Here is a 14,689-nt window from a genome sequence, read left to right on the forward strand (position 1 = left end):
ATGCTAGATAGGGCTGTTGTGTACTGCTTCATGCTTAGGGCCGTGTTGTGTGCTGCTCCATGCTAGATAGGGCTGTTGTGTACTGCTCCATGCTAGATAGGGCTGTTGTGTACTGCTCCATGCTAGATAGGGCTGTTGTGTAATGCTCCATGCTAGATAGGGCTGTTGTGTACTGCTCCATGCTAGATAGGGCTGTTGTGTACTGCTTCATGCTTAGGGCCGTGTTGCGTGCTGCTCCATGCTTAGGGATGTGTTGTGTGCTGCTCCATGCTTAGGGATGTGTTGTGTGCTGCTCCATGCTAGATAGGGCTTTTGTGTACTGCTCCATGCTCGATAGGGCTGCTGTGTATTGCTCCATGCTAGATAGGGCTGTTGTGTGCTGCTCCATGCTATATAATAATAATAATAATAGTGCTGTGTTGTGTGCTTCTACATGCTAGATAGGGCTGTTGTGTACTGCTCCATGCTCGATAGGGCTGTTGTGTGCTACTCCATGCTAGATAGGGCTGTTGTGTGCTGCTCCATGCTAGATTGGGCTGTTGTGTGCTGCGCCATGCTAGATAGGGCTGCTATGTACTCCTCCATGCTAGATAGGGCTGTTGCTCTGCTGCTCCATGCTAGATAGGGCTGTTGTGTGCTGCTCCATGCTAGATAGGGCTGTTGTGCTGCTCCATACTAGATAGGGCTGTTGTGCTGCTCCATGCTCGATAGGGCTGTTGTGTACTGCTCCATGCTAGATAGGGCTGTTGTGTGCTGCTCCATGCTAGATTGGGCTGTTGTGTACTGCTCCATGCTAGATAGGGCTGTGTTGTGTACTGCTCCATGCATGATAGGGCTGTGTTGTGTACTGCTCCATGCTAGATAGGGCTGTGTTGTGTACTGCTCCATGCATGATAGGGCTGTGTTGTGTACTGCTCCATGCTAGATAGGGCTGTGTTGTGTATGCTGTAGCAGGGTGCTGTCAGTCCAGGGACAGGCTGTTTTATGCTGAATGTATGTCCTACTGTACACCGTGCTTTGTGAGCTAGCATAGTGCTGCTATATGCTCTGTACTTTCTTGTGATCAGCGGGCAGGGTGCAGTCAGTGGGCACGTTCGAGCGGATCTCTTTTTTTCAAGTCGTTTGTCACCGCCTCAAAGTGTGTTGCATTCTAGGGCAAAAAGTTGTCCAACTGTTTGAACTTAACACAAATAATGTGTTCAAAAGTTCACGAGGTTTCGACTGCAGTCGACTGCAATTGTCTGCAGTTGCTCTTCACTAACTTAATTCTGCAACCATCGCCTACGTTGTGTCTCTATTGTCAACCGTTTGGGTGTTTTTGTTTGACCCATGCAAACGTGACCAAAGACATGACTGAAACTGGAGCTTTTGCATTCTGCAGTCATTTATGTGAACACTCAAACACGCCCGGTTTCTCAGCGCAGGGCTGGGCAGGGCTGTTCTCTCATGGCAGTGTGCCAGCTCTAGGTCTGCTGCTCTGTTCTCCACCTCTCAGTTCCACCTCTCCCTCCCAGCTCCCTCTCAGCTCCCAGGGCCCCACACAGCAACCTTTGTTCCCCTAACCTGCTCTGTTTGTGCAGCCAGAGAGTACAGCGGAACTTCGCTGGGGAGAGCAGGGTCAGGTGTGTGTGTGTGTGTGTGTGTGTGTGTGTGTGTGTGTGTGTGTGTGTGTGTGTGTGTGTGTGTGTGTGTGTGTGTGTGTGGAAAAATAATGTGTTGACTGATCATCTCTCTTTCTTCCTCTCTCCGTGGTCTTCTATTTATCTCCCTTTCCCTCTCTCTTTTTCTCTCTTCCTCCCTCCATCCTCTCCTGCCCCCTCCCTCTCTCTCTCTCTAGCAGGCTGAAGTAGGTGAGGAGTGTCCCCAGCCTACAGACCTGAAGATCAAGACAGAGAAGACGCAACCTGTGTCGCCCCCTCCACTCTGCACAGACACAGACACAGACACAACAACAGACGACTCCTCCCTCCCCCCGGAGGACCAGACGGAACCTGTCGACCTGTCACTCGGCAAGCCTCGCTCCTCCCTGCCCGCCTCTACGCCGACAGCCAACCCCGTCCCGAGTTCCGTGGCGATGCCCACGCTGTCGGCAACCCCCATCCCTACGGTAACCTTTCTAGACACCATGGTAACCACGCCAGTTATTAAGCCAGTCGGCTCGTTAGCTAGCTCCTCTTTTGGAATGATGGGTAGAAGCGTCTGTTGGCTGAAAAGTGACACCACTCACACATATTAGGGCCTGCCAAAAATGTGGAAGACAGGTTCCTATGTCTTATGTAGTAAATGTTAGTTTACAATGTTTTTATTGAAAGGCTTTGTCTTTCAGTTGAACAATCTAATACAGTACTCCCATGCTTGACACAATGTCTGTGTCCAAAATGGTCCCCTATTCTCTTTTCTGGTTAAAAGCATTCTACTGTGAATACAGTGCCATTTCAGATGGTCTTGCTCCTCTACATCTATCCCCTCCTCTCCTCTTCTCCACCCATCCATCCCTCCCTCCTCCAGATGCTCTCCCCCGGGTCCATCCTAGCGTCCACCCAGGGGGCAGGCGGTCAGCAGATCCTGCATGTCATCCACACCATCCCGTCGGTCAACATGCCCAGTAAGATGGGCCAGCTGCAGACCATCCCCGTGGTTGTCCAGTCTCTGCCCGTAGTCTACACCACCATTCCCACGGACGGGGTGGCCACCGCTGCCATCACGGTCCCGCTCATCGGGAGCGACGGGCGCTCGGAGGGATCCGGTGAGTCCGATTTTTTTTAAATATTTTTTTTATTTCACCTTTATTTAACCAGGTAGGCTAGTTGAGAACAAGTTCTCATTTGCAACTGCGACCTGGCCAAGATAAAGCATAGCAGTGTGAGCAGACAACACAGAGTTACACATGGAGTAAACAATTAACAAGTCAATAACACAATGGGAAAAAAGAAAAGTATATACATTGTGTGCAAAAGGCATGAGGTAGGCGAATAATTACAATTTTGCAGATTAACACTGGGGTGATAAATGATCAGATGGTCATGTACAGGTAGAGATATTGGTGTGCAAAAGAGCAGAAAAGTAAATAAAATAAAAACAGTATGGGGATGAGGTAGGTAAAAATGGGTGGGCTATTTGCCGATAGACTATGTACAGCTGCAGCGATCGGTTAGCTGCTCAGATAGCAGATGTTTGAAGTTGGTGAGGGAGATAAAAGTCTCCAACTTCAGCGATTTTTGCAATTCGTTCCAGTCACAGGCAGCAGAGAACTGGAACGAAAGGTGGCCAAATGAGGTGTTGGCTTTAGGGATGATCAGTGAGATGCACGTGCTACGGATGGGTGTTGCCATCGTGACCAGTGAACTGAGATAAGGCAGAGCTTTACCTAGCATGGACTTGTAGATGACCTGGAGCCAGTGGGTGACGAATATATAGCGAGGGCCAGCCGACTAGAGCGTACAAGTCGCAGTGGTGGGTGGTATAAGGTGCTTTAGTGACAAAACGGATGGCACTGTGATAAACTGCATCCAGTTTGCTGAGTAGAGTGTTGGAAGCAATTTTGTAGATGACATCGCCGAAGTCGAAGATCGGTAAGATAGTCAGTTTTACTAGGGTAAGTTTGGCGGCGTGAGTGAAGGAGGCTTTGTTGCGGAATAGAAAGCCGACTCTTGATTTGATTTTCGATTGGAGATGTTTGATATGAGTCTGGAAGGAGAGTTTACAGTCTAGCCAGACACCTAGGTACTTATAGATGTCCACATATTCAAGGTTGTAACCATCCAGGGTGGTGATGCTGGTCAGGCGTGCGGGTGCAGGCAGCGAACGGTTGAAAAAGCATGCATTTGGTTTTACTAGCGTTTAAGAGCAGTTGGAGGCCACGGAAGGAGTGTTGTATGGCATTGAAGCTCGTTTGGAGGTTAGATAGCACAGTGTCCAAGGACGGGCCGAAAGTATATAGAATGGTGTCGTCTGCGTAGAGGTGGATCAGGGAATCGCCCGCAGCAAGAGTAACATCATTGATACAGGGAGGATGGTGCTGTTGATGAGATGGGGCTTTGAGGTTTTTGTTATAGATTGTAGTCGGTTAGCATACGCTCTTGTCCATTGAAGTGATGAGGCTGAAACAATCACAATACGAACGTCAGAAGTACAACCTTCTAAAATAATGTTTGAAATAAAAAGCGGCAAAGTTAAACGGATAATTCACCCAAATGACCTATTAGCATTTTTGCGCTTCATTTTTCGAAACATCTATAAGTAACTTCATTGAGTGAAACAATCCATTTTGAGATACTAAAGGATTATTTGGAAATGAAGCGTGGAAATGCTAATATCGGTACCATTAACTTGCATTGGATTTGTGCCAACACTGCAAACATGTTGCATTTGGAACAGTGGTTCGGTGAACAAAACCAAAGCATGGATTGCTGTCATACTTTCTCCATAAAGTGCTGACAGAGTAAGGAAATCTATTTGTCCTTTTGTAATTTGGGTGAACTATCCCTTTAATAGAGAAACGATAATAGAGTTCTCTCTGGTCACATCTATCCTCCTCTTCTCTAGCAGGAAGAAGTAGGTGATTTCTCTCACTTACACGCCGTTCCTCATCCTCCTCACTTTATCGCACAATCGGGTGTCACTTGACCTCCTGAACGGTTTTCTCGCAAGCAATACATCTCTCCTGGGTCTCTTCAAAACAATCTCACTCTGACATACAAGCTCTTTCTCACAGACACGTGCACCTGTTGTATCTCACGCATATTCTCATTCTCTTTTTCCTCTCTTTCAGTTATAATATCTAATATAATAATATAATAATAATAATATAATATCTCACTGTTTCTCATTCACCCCGTCACGATATCTCACACGTGACCCGTCCCTAACTGTCTTCATAAGGACGCCTGTCCCTGCACACACACACGCACGTACGCACACACACACTAAAAACATATGGCAACTAGAAATCCAATATGGATGGTGTTAAGAGATGCACCGCCGTTCAGAAGTTTGCGGTCACTTAGAAATGTCCTTGTTTTTGAAAGAAAAGCACATTTTTAGTCCATTAAAATAATATCAAATTGATCAGAAATACAGTGTAGACATTCTTAATGTTGTAAATGACTATGCTGGTGACACTGTCAGTGATTTATTTAGAATTCAAGGCACACTTAACCAGCATGGCTACCACAGCATTCTGCAGCGATACGCCATCCCATCTGGTTTGCGCTTAGTGGGACTATCATTTGTTTATCAACAGGGAAATGACCCAACACACCTCCAGGCTTTGTAAGGACTATTTGACCAAAAGGGAGCGTGATTGAGTGCTGCATCAGATGACCCTGACCTCCACAATCACCTGACCTCAACCCAATTGAGATGGTTTAGGATGAGTTCAACCACAGAGTGAAGGAAAAGCAGCCAACAAGTGCTCAGCATATGTGGGAACTCCTTCAAGACTGTTGGAAAAGCATTCCAGGTGAAGCTGGTTGAGAGAATGGCAAGAGTGTGCAAAGCTGTCATCAAGGCAAAGGGTGGCTACTTTGAAGAATTTAAAATAAAACATATATTTTGATTTGTTTAACACTTTTTTGTTTACTACAAGATTCAATATGTGTTATTTCATAGTTTTGATGTCTTCACTATTATTCTACAATGTAGAAAACCCTTGAATGAGTAGGTGAGTCCTTGGACTTGCGCTGTATATACAGTGGGGCAATAATGTATTTAGTCAGCCACCAATTGTGCAAGTTCTCCCACTTAAAAAGATGAGAGAGGCCTGTAATTTTCATCATAGGTACACTTCAACTATGACAGACAAAATGAGAAAAAAAATCCAGAAAATCACATTGTAGGATTTTTAATGAATTTATTTGCAAATTATGTTGGAAAATAAGTAGTGTGGCTGTTACTGATAACATGTTCAAACAGGTGCCATTAATAATAATAATAATACGAGTGGAGGACAGAGGAGCCTCTTAAAGAAGAAGTTACAGGTCTGTGAGAGCCAGAAATCTTGCTTGTTTGTAGGTGACCAAATACTTATTTTCCACCATAATTTGCAAATAAATTCATTAAAAATCCTACAATGTGATTTTCTGGATTTATTTTCTTCTAATTTTGTCTGTCATAGTTGAAGTGTACCTATGATGAAAATTACAGGCCTCTCATCTTTTTAAGTGGGAGAACTTGCACAATTGGTGGCTGACTAAATACTTTTTTTGCCCCACTGTATACATACAGTGTTGTAACGATGTGCAAATAGTTAAAGTACAAAAAGGAAAAATAAATAAACATAAATATGGGTTGTGTATATACAATGGTGTTTGTTCTTCAATGTTCACTGCATAATTGGCGGCTGACTAAATATTTTTTTGCCCCACTGTATACACTGCATTCGGAAAGATCTTGTTACGTTACAGCCTTTTTCTAAAATCGATTTTAAAAAATCTTATCAATCTAAAAAATAATACCTCATAATGGCAAAGCGAAATGTATTAAAAATAAAAAACAGAATATCTTTATTTACATAAGTATTCAGCCACTTTGCTGTGAGTCTTGAAATTGAGCTCAGGTTCATCCTGTTTCCATTGATCATCCTTGATGTTTCTACAACTTGATTGGAGTCCACCTGTGGTAAATTCAATTGATTGGACATGATTTGGAAAGGCACACACCTGTCTATATAAGGTCCCACAGTTGACAGTGTATGTCAGAGCAAAAACCAAGCCGTGAGGTCAAAGGAATTGTCCGTAGAGCTACGAGACAGGATTGTGTCGAGGCACAGATCTGGGGAAGGTACCAAAAAATGTCTGCAGCATTGAAGGTCCCCAAGAACATAGTGGCCTCTATCCTTATTAAATAGAAATAGTTTGAAATCACCAAGACTCTTCCTAGAGCTGGCAACCAGGCCAATCTGAACTCTTTGGCCTGAATGCCAAGCGTCACGTCTGAAGGAAACTTGACACCATCCCTACGATGAAGCGCGGTGGTGGCATCATCTTGCCGTGGGGATGTTTTTCAGCGGCAGGGACTGGGAGACTAGTCAGGGTTGAGGGAAATACGAACGGAGCAAAATACAGAGAGATCCTTGATGAAAACCTGCTCCAGAGCGCTCAAGACCTCAGGCTGGGGCGAAGGTTCACCTTCCAACAGGACAACGACCCTAAGCACACAGCTAAGACAATGCAGATGTGACTTCAGGACAAGTCTCTGAATGCCCTTGAGTGACCCAGCCAGAGCCCGGACTTGAACCCGATCAAACATCTCTGGATAGACCTGAAAATATCTGTGCAGCGACGCTCCCCCTCCAACCTGACAGAGCTTGAGAGGATCTGCAGAGAAGAATGGGAGAAACTCCCCAAATGCAGGTGTGCTAAGAATGTAGCGTCATACCCAAGAAGACTCAAGGCTATAATTGCTGCCAAATGGGCTTCAACAAAGTATTGAATAGTTATGTAAATGTGATATTTCAGTTTTTATCAGTAATTAATTTGCAAAATAAAATGTCAATCCTGTTTTTGCTTTCCCATTATGGTGTATTGTTTGTAGATCGATGAAGGGAAAAAATGATTGAATCCATTTTAGAATAAGGCTAGAATGTAACCAAATGTGGAAAAGTCAAGGGGTCTGAAGTGTGTGTGTGTGTGTGTGTGTGTGTGTGTGTGTGTGTGTGTGTGTGTGTGTGTGTGTGTGTGTGTGTGTGTGTGTGTGTGTGTGTGTGTGTGTGTGTGTGTGTGTGTGTGTGTGTGTGTGAACACACAAAAACTCACACAAGTAAACATGCATTGTATATACAGACTGAAATATATATGTATTTTTCTATATATATTTTTATTTATTAAACGTTATTTAACTAGGCAAGTCAGTTAAGAACAAATTCTTATTTACAACGATGGCCTACCCCGGAAAAACACTGACGACACTGGGCCAATTGTGCGACCGCCCTATGGGACTCCCAATCACGGCCGGATGTAATACAATTTATCAGGAAAGCTCTCAGTATAGCACAGTATATCTCTTCCTGAGAGGAGTCAGGAAGTGTGTCCCTAATGGCATCCTATTTCCTATGTAGTGCACTATAGGGCTCTCGTAGGGCCTATAGGGCCTATAGGGCTCTGGTCAAAAGTAGTGCACAGTATAGGAAATAGGGTGCCTTTTGGGACAAAGCCTGAGACCATAGTCATCTGTTCTTTCCCCCCAGAAAATAATACTTGTATTTTTCTAAATATAGACACATCCTATGTGTTTTAATCAAATCAACTATATGCACTGAGGTTGCCTGATGCTGTTTGATAAAATAATGTTGACACAAATGACTAGAGGGTGTCCGATTGCTATTGATGCGATTGTGCCGGGCCCAGACTTGCTGCGCTTTGTAATAAAGACAAACAATGACAGCGATGTGACTGTGTGACCTGCACCCGTTGTCTCTCTCTCCTTCCTGCTGCAGCGACCACCACAGACCATCAACAGTGTTCATTACGCTGTCCGTGTTGCTGAAGCTGCTCCATAATGACAGCCATATCTGGCTGGAAAGTGTATAGGGCCTGACCTACAGCGTATTATAATCACATCAATAAATGTGTTATAATGAACTCAGAACACCGTCATTTACAAGCGTACCAGAGAGTCCGTTTTTTGTCGTTGTCAATTTGCATTGTTTCGTGAACAGTTGTTAACCCTAATTATTCAAGGGTCGCTTAGTTATTTTATTTCAAAACTAAAATGCTTGATTGCTTTTCAAATCATGGGTTACTCTATGCTGTGTGACGACATGAACGAATGACTGACCGACAGATACAGTAGCCTATATCAGCATTGAACTACAAGACCTAAGTAAGTTACGCTATTTAGGCTAAACAGGATGCTCTCTTTGGCCAACAGCTGTTCTGGGCTACTAATGATAACGACATGACTTATTATTATCACGGTGATCATAATAGTAATAATAACAATAAGAAGGAGATCAAGAAGAATGAGGGATATTATTATTATTGTTCATATTATTTTGGGGTCAGAACAGTGTCAACAACACTAAATGAATTGTAAAGAGGCTGTTCTAATGAATAAAAAGTGGAAAGCTTTTTAAATTATTTTTTTTACAGCATAGCAAATGCAGATTGCTACTCACAGAATCAGTCAATCAAACACTTAAACTGGCAACAGAAGCAGGATGTATAAACGCCAGGCACCTTTAACAGCTGTTGATTATAGACCTAATTTAAGTTGGGGTTTCCTCTCTCCTCACTGTTCTTAAAGGGCTGTTTTTCTCACCTCCTCCCTCTGCTGCTGCCTCCACCACATTGTTCCCAACACCAATATGCTGGTTAACTTTGATATTATTCACATAGCAACATGGTCTAAGAAAAGGCACCAATTCAAAAAGGCGCTGACAGATGTTTCGGGAACCGCGCACAGCGACCACTATCAAACGTGGGAGAAAGAGCATTTGTTGTAAAAAAAAAAATGTCCCTAACTATATACAATTTCAGTAGCACATGCTTTGTGAATTTCCCTAGTTAGGAACCGACATGTGACGGCTGCGTGGTCCCATGGTGTTTATACTTGCGTACTGTTGTTTGTACAGATGAACGTGGTACCTTCAGGCATTTGGAAATTGCTCCCAAGGATGAACCAGACTTGTGGAGGTCTACAATTTTTTTTCTGAGGTCTTGGCTGATTTATTTAGATTTTCCCATGATGTCAAGCAAATAGGCACTGAGTTTGAAGGTAGGCCTTGAAATACATCCACAGGTACACCTCCAATTGACTCAAATTTTGCGAGCTGTTTAAAGGCACAGTCAACTTAGCGTATGTAAACTTCTGACCCACTGGAATTGTGATACAGTGAAATAATATGTCTGTAAACAATTGTTGGAAAAATGACTTGTGTCATTCACAAAGTAGAAATTTGTGGAGTGGTTGAAAAACGAGTTTGAATGACTCCAACCTAAGTATATGTAAACCTCCGACTTCAACTGCCCGATAGAGGGCATCCTTGTCCATTGCCCTGTCTCACCCAGACTGGCCTACTGAGCCCCCCTCCCACCTTGACCATATATGACGCCCCAGTATACAACATCTTCACACAGGTCAAAAACCTTTCCCCAAACACAAACACAGACATTAAACAGATACTCATGGTCCACTCTATCAAAAGCCTCTTGATCTAAAGAGACCAGTCCAAAGTTCACATTAAATCAAATTTGATTTGATTTGATTTGTCACATACACATGATTAGCAGATTTTAATGCGAGTGTAGCGAAATGCTTGTGCTTCTAGTTCCGACAATGCAGTAATAACCAACGAGAAATCTAGCTAACAATTCCAAAACTACTACCTTATACACACAAGTGTAAAGGGATAAAGAATATGTACATAAAGATATATGAATGAGTGATGGTACAGAGCGACATAGGCAAGATACAGTAGATGGTATCGAGTACAGTATATACATATGAGATGAGTATGTAAACAAAGTGGCATAGTTTAAAGTGGCTAGTGATACATGTATTACATAAAGATGCAGTAGATGATATATAGTACAATATATACGTATACATATGAGATAAATAATGTAGGGTATGTAAACATTATATTAAGTAGCATTGTTTAAAGTGGCTAGTGATATATTTTACATAAATTCCCATCAATTCCCATTATTAAAGTGGCTGGAGTTGGGTCAGTGTCAATGACAGTGTGTTGGCAGCAGCCACTCAAACAGTCTGATGGCCTTGAGATAGAAGCTGTTTTTCAGTCTCTCGGTCCCAGCTTTGATGCACCTGTACTGACCTCGCCTTCTGGATGATAGCGGGGTGAACAGGCAGTGGCTCGGGTGGTTGTCCTTGATGATCTTTACGGCCTTCCTGTGACATCGGGTGGTGTAGGTGTCCTGGAGGGCAGGTAGTTTGTCCCCGGTGATGCGTTGTGCAGACCTCACTACCCTCTGGAGAGCATTACGGTTGTGGGCGGAGCAGTTGCCGTACCAGGCGGTGATACAGCCTGACCGGATGCTCTCGATTGTGCATCTGTAGAAGTTTGTGAGTGCTTTTGGTGACAAGCCAAATTTCTTCAGCCTCCTGAGGTTGAAGAGGCGCTGCTGCGCCTTCGTCACGATGCTGTCTGTGTGGGTGGACCAATTAAGTTTGTCTGTGATGTGTACGCCGAGGAACTTAAAACTTGCTACCCTCTCCACTACTGTTCCATCGATGTGGATAGGCGGGGTGTTCCCTCTGCTGTTTCCTGAAGTCCACAATCATCTCCTTAGTTTTGTTGACGTTGAGTGTGAGGTTATTTTCCTGACACCACACTCCGAGGGCCCTCACCTCCTCCCTGTAGGCCGTCTCGTCGTTGTTGGTAATCAAGCCTACCACTGTTCGAAACTCTCGACAAGTCCAACTTGTCCCTGATTTAAGTTTAAGTTGTCTGTGATTGAGCGTCCCGGGACACAATATGTCTGGTCCTCCTATAGAGTCCAGATGGGATATTAGCGAGGACCTCTGTTAGCGAGGACCTTGGCAAATATCTTGTTATCCGCACAGAGCAATGCCCCAGGCCTCCTGCTCTTCAGTTCACACAAGTCCCCTATTTTGGGCAGGAGAGTCAGAGCCGCCCGACAGCAGCTCATCAGCAACTCTCCTAACCCAACGCACTCACGCAACACGCAGAATAAATCCAGTCCAATTATTCACAATATTTTTTTATAAAACTCCACTGGGAGTCAATCGACCCCCGGTGCACAGTCGGGGGACATCTGGATTACAGCCTCTGCCAGTTCATGGGACAACAGGGGAATGTCCATTTCATCCCTCTGTGCCAGAGCTTAGGGAGTTCTGCAAACAAAACCTGAGCACACATAGGATCAAACAATTCTGCCCTGTACAACTCTGCCCTATACAACCGCATCTCCCCCACCACAGAGATCACCCCCCCCATCAGACAGCCGTAGACAATGCATACCCTTGGCCTCACCGCTCTGTCTTACCAAACTAAAGAAGAATGAGCTGGGAGGGTAGGATGCCTGCCGAGGCCCTGGTGAAATAGACATGGTTATGTGGTCTGAAAAACCCACCGGGGGAATGGTAGCGCCCAACAGCCTATTGCTTTGATTCCTGGACAGGTAAAATCGATCAAGCCGGGCTGCACTCACCCGAGTTCCAAAGGCCTTCACCCATGTACACTGTCTTGTGTTGGAATATCTAGTTCTCCAAACATCCACTAGGTCAAACATAAGGATCTGCCCCTTTTTATTCCATTTCCGCCTAAAATGACATGCCCAAAATCAAACTGCCTGTAGCTCAGGCCTGTATCTGCCGGAAAACCTGACGACAGTACACGAAACCACTAGCAACTTTACCAAGACAACTCTTCCCCCCCCCCTTTTTTTTTATCATCCGTAATAAACAGAGGCAAATTTGCAACTACCACCCTGGTTGAGGGGGAAGAAAGAGGGGAGATTGGCACCAACACACCCCGTGCAAATATTCTACTAGCAATGAGCCTATCCACCAAATTTCCTCTTTGCATGAAGACAACCACAGCTTTGTTCATTCTGGAAGCAGAATGTATACATTCAGCTCACACCTGTTCGCCGACCGCAAGCAGAACCTTATTTCTATGTACAGACTCAGTGAGCATAGCCTTGCTATTGAGAAAGGCCGCCGTAGGCAGACCTGGCACTCAAGAGAAGACAGGCTATGTGCTCACTGCCCACAAAATGAGGTGGAAACTGAGCTGCACTTCCTAACCTCCTGCCCAATGTATGACCATATTAGAGACACATATTTCCCTCAGATTACACAGATCCACAAAGAATTAAAAAACAAACCCAATTTGATGAACTCCCAAATCTATTGGGTGAAATACCAGTGTGACATCACAACAGCAAGATGTGTGACCTTTTGCCACAAGAAAAGGGCAAACAGTGAAGAACAAACACCATTGTAAATACAACCCATATTTATGTTGATTTATTTTTCCTTTTGTACTTATTTTTTTTGAAGTGTACCTATGATGAAAATTACAAGCCTCTCTCATCTTTTTAAGTGGGAGAACTTGCACAATCGGTGGCTGACTAAATACTTTTTTGCCCCACTGTACATAATATGACATTTGAAATGTTTTTATTATTTTGGAACTTTTGTGAGTGTAATGTTTACTGTTCATTTGTATTGTTTATTTCACTTTAGTTAATTATCTAGTTCACTTACTTTGGCCATGTTTAACATGTGTTTCCCATTTCAATAAAGCCCTTCTATTGAGAGAGAGAGAGGAGGGGGGGAAGACACGGGGGGAAGAACGAGAGCAGCGGGGAGGAGGGTATGTGTGACGGGAGGTGGTTTATGGAGATTCAGAGGAGATTTTGTCATTTTGTCGTTGAATGAGGTGGGTTGCAGTAGTAATAGGGGTGGGGGGTTCCTCATGCACAAAGGACTGTTCATTACCCCGCCCCATTCCCAACTCCAACGTCACTACACCCCGCCCCCCTCATCCTCAGGGAAGAGAAACTTTGAACAATGCATTCACCACATTCTGACCCACTAAGAGAGGGATGGGGGTAGGGGAATGAGGGGGGTTCACAAATACAATCACCTGCCTCTGCAGCACAGCCAACCACACCTAAGTATAATGGGAATTCTCTCACACCCAAGTAGAAATTCAAATCAACTCAGCTGGGAGGGCCTGGCTTACCTTTTGTGTTGCCAAGTACTATGTGTTATGGTGGTTGGATTTAAGTTGCTAACCCCCTGTTGTTTTTGCCTTTCTCTCCCCCTCTCTGTCTGTAAACCTTTCCATCTTCCTCTACATTGTCCATTTCTTTCCTTCTCACTCTGTCCCATTGCTCCTTCTCTCTTTCTTACATCCTCTCTCTTCGCCTCTCCATTTATCCATCTTTTCCTCTAGTGCGTATCAAGCCTGGCTCGGCGTCTCCAGTGGAGTACCAGAGTGACAGTGATGTGGAGAGTGGGACAGAGTCGGGTTCAGCTTCCTTCAGTACACCGGGACTGGACACAGGGTGAGTGTCATAGACTGGAAGGTGGTGGTATAGGCCTGGACACAGGGTGGTGGTTCTGTAGGGCTCATCCTCCAGTACACAGGGTGGTGGTTCTGTAGGGCTCATCCTCCAGTACACAGGGTGGTGTTTCTGTTTGGTTCATCCTCCAGTACACAGGGTGGTGGTTCTGTTGGGCTCATCCTCCAGTACACAGGGTGGTGGTTCTTTTGGGCTGATCCTCCAGAACACAGGGTGGTGGTTCTGTTGGGCTCATCCTCCAGTACACAGGGTGGTGGTTCTGTAGGGCTCATCCTCCAGTACACAGGGTGGTGGTTCTGTTGGGCTCGTCCTCCAGTACACAGGGCCTGGACACAGGGTGGTGGTTCTGTAGGGCTCATCCTCCAGTACACAGGGTGGTGGTTCTGTAGGGCTAATCCTCCAGAACACAGGGTGGTGGTTCTGTTGGGCTCATCCTCCAGTACACAGGGTGGTGGTTCTGTTGGGCTCATCCTCCAGTACACAGGGTGGTGGTTCTGTAGGGCTCATCCTCCAGTACACAGGGTAGTGGTTCTGTAGGGTTCATCCTCCAGTACACAGGGTGGTGGTTCTGTAGGGCTCATTCTCCAGTACACAGGGTAGTGGTTCTGTAGGGTTCGTCCTCCAGTACACAGGGTGGTGGTTCAGTAGGGCTCGTCCTCCAGTACACAGGG

The 14,689-nt window shown here is 44.9% G+C and overlaps 1 protein-coding gene across 6 annotated transcripts in view; it reads left to right on the forward strand.

The window, feature by feature from the left end:
* LOC118396324 (Krueppel-like factor 8) overlaps positions 1–14,109 on the forward strand; it is an 83,221-nt gene extending 69,112 nt beyond the window's left edge. For 3 of the 6 annotated variants that reach the window (XM_052465346.1, XM_052465352.1, XM_052465350.1), the window contains exons 3-5: positions 1,838–2,128; positions 2,509–2,746; positions 13,889–14,109. In XM_052465346.1, coding sequence (XP_052321306.1) covers positions 1,838–2,128; positions 2,509–2,746; positions 13,889–14,004 — 645 coding nt within the window. In that variant the 3' untranslated portion in view covers positions 14,005–14,109. Of the gene's footprint in view, positions 1–1,837; positions 2,129–2,508; positions 2,747–5,242; positions 5,775–13,888 lie in introns of those variants that run through there. The other 3 variants (XM_052465348.1, XM_052465347.1, XM_052465349.1) reach the window with 3 other exon arrangements.
* Positions 14,110–14,689: the final 580 nt, after the last annotated feature.

This window comes from Oncorhynchus keta, chromosome 17, assembly GCF_023373465.1.
Source record: "Oncorhynchus keta strain PuntledgeMale-10-30-2019 chromosome 17, Oket_V2, whole genome shotgun sequence".
Classification (NCBI taxonomy): Eukaryota; Metazoa; Chordata; class Actinopteri; order Salmoniformes; family Salmonidae; genus Oncorhynchus; species Oncorhynchus keta.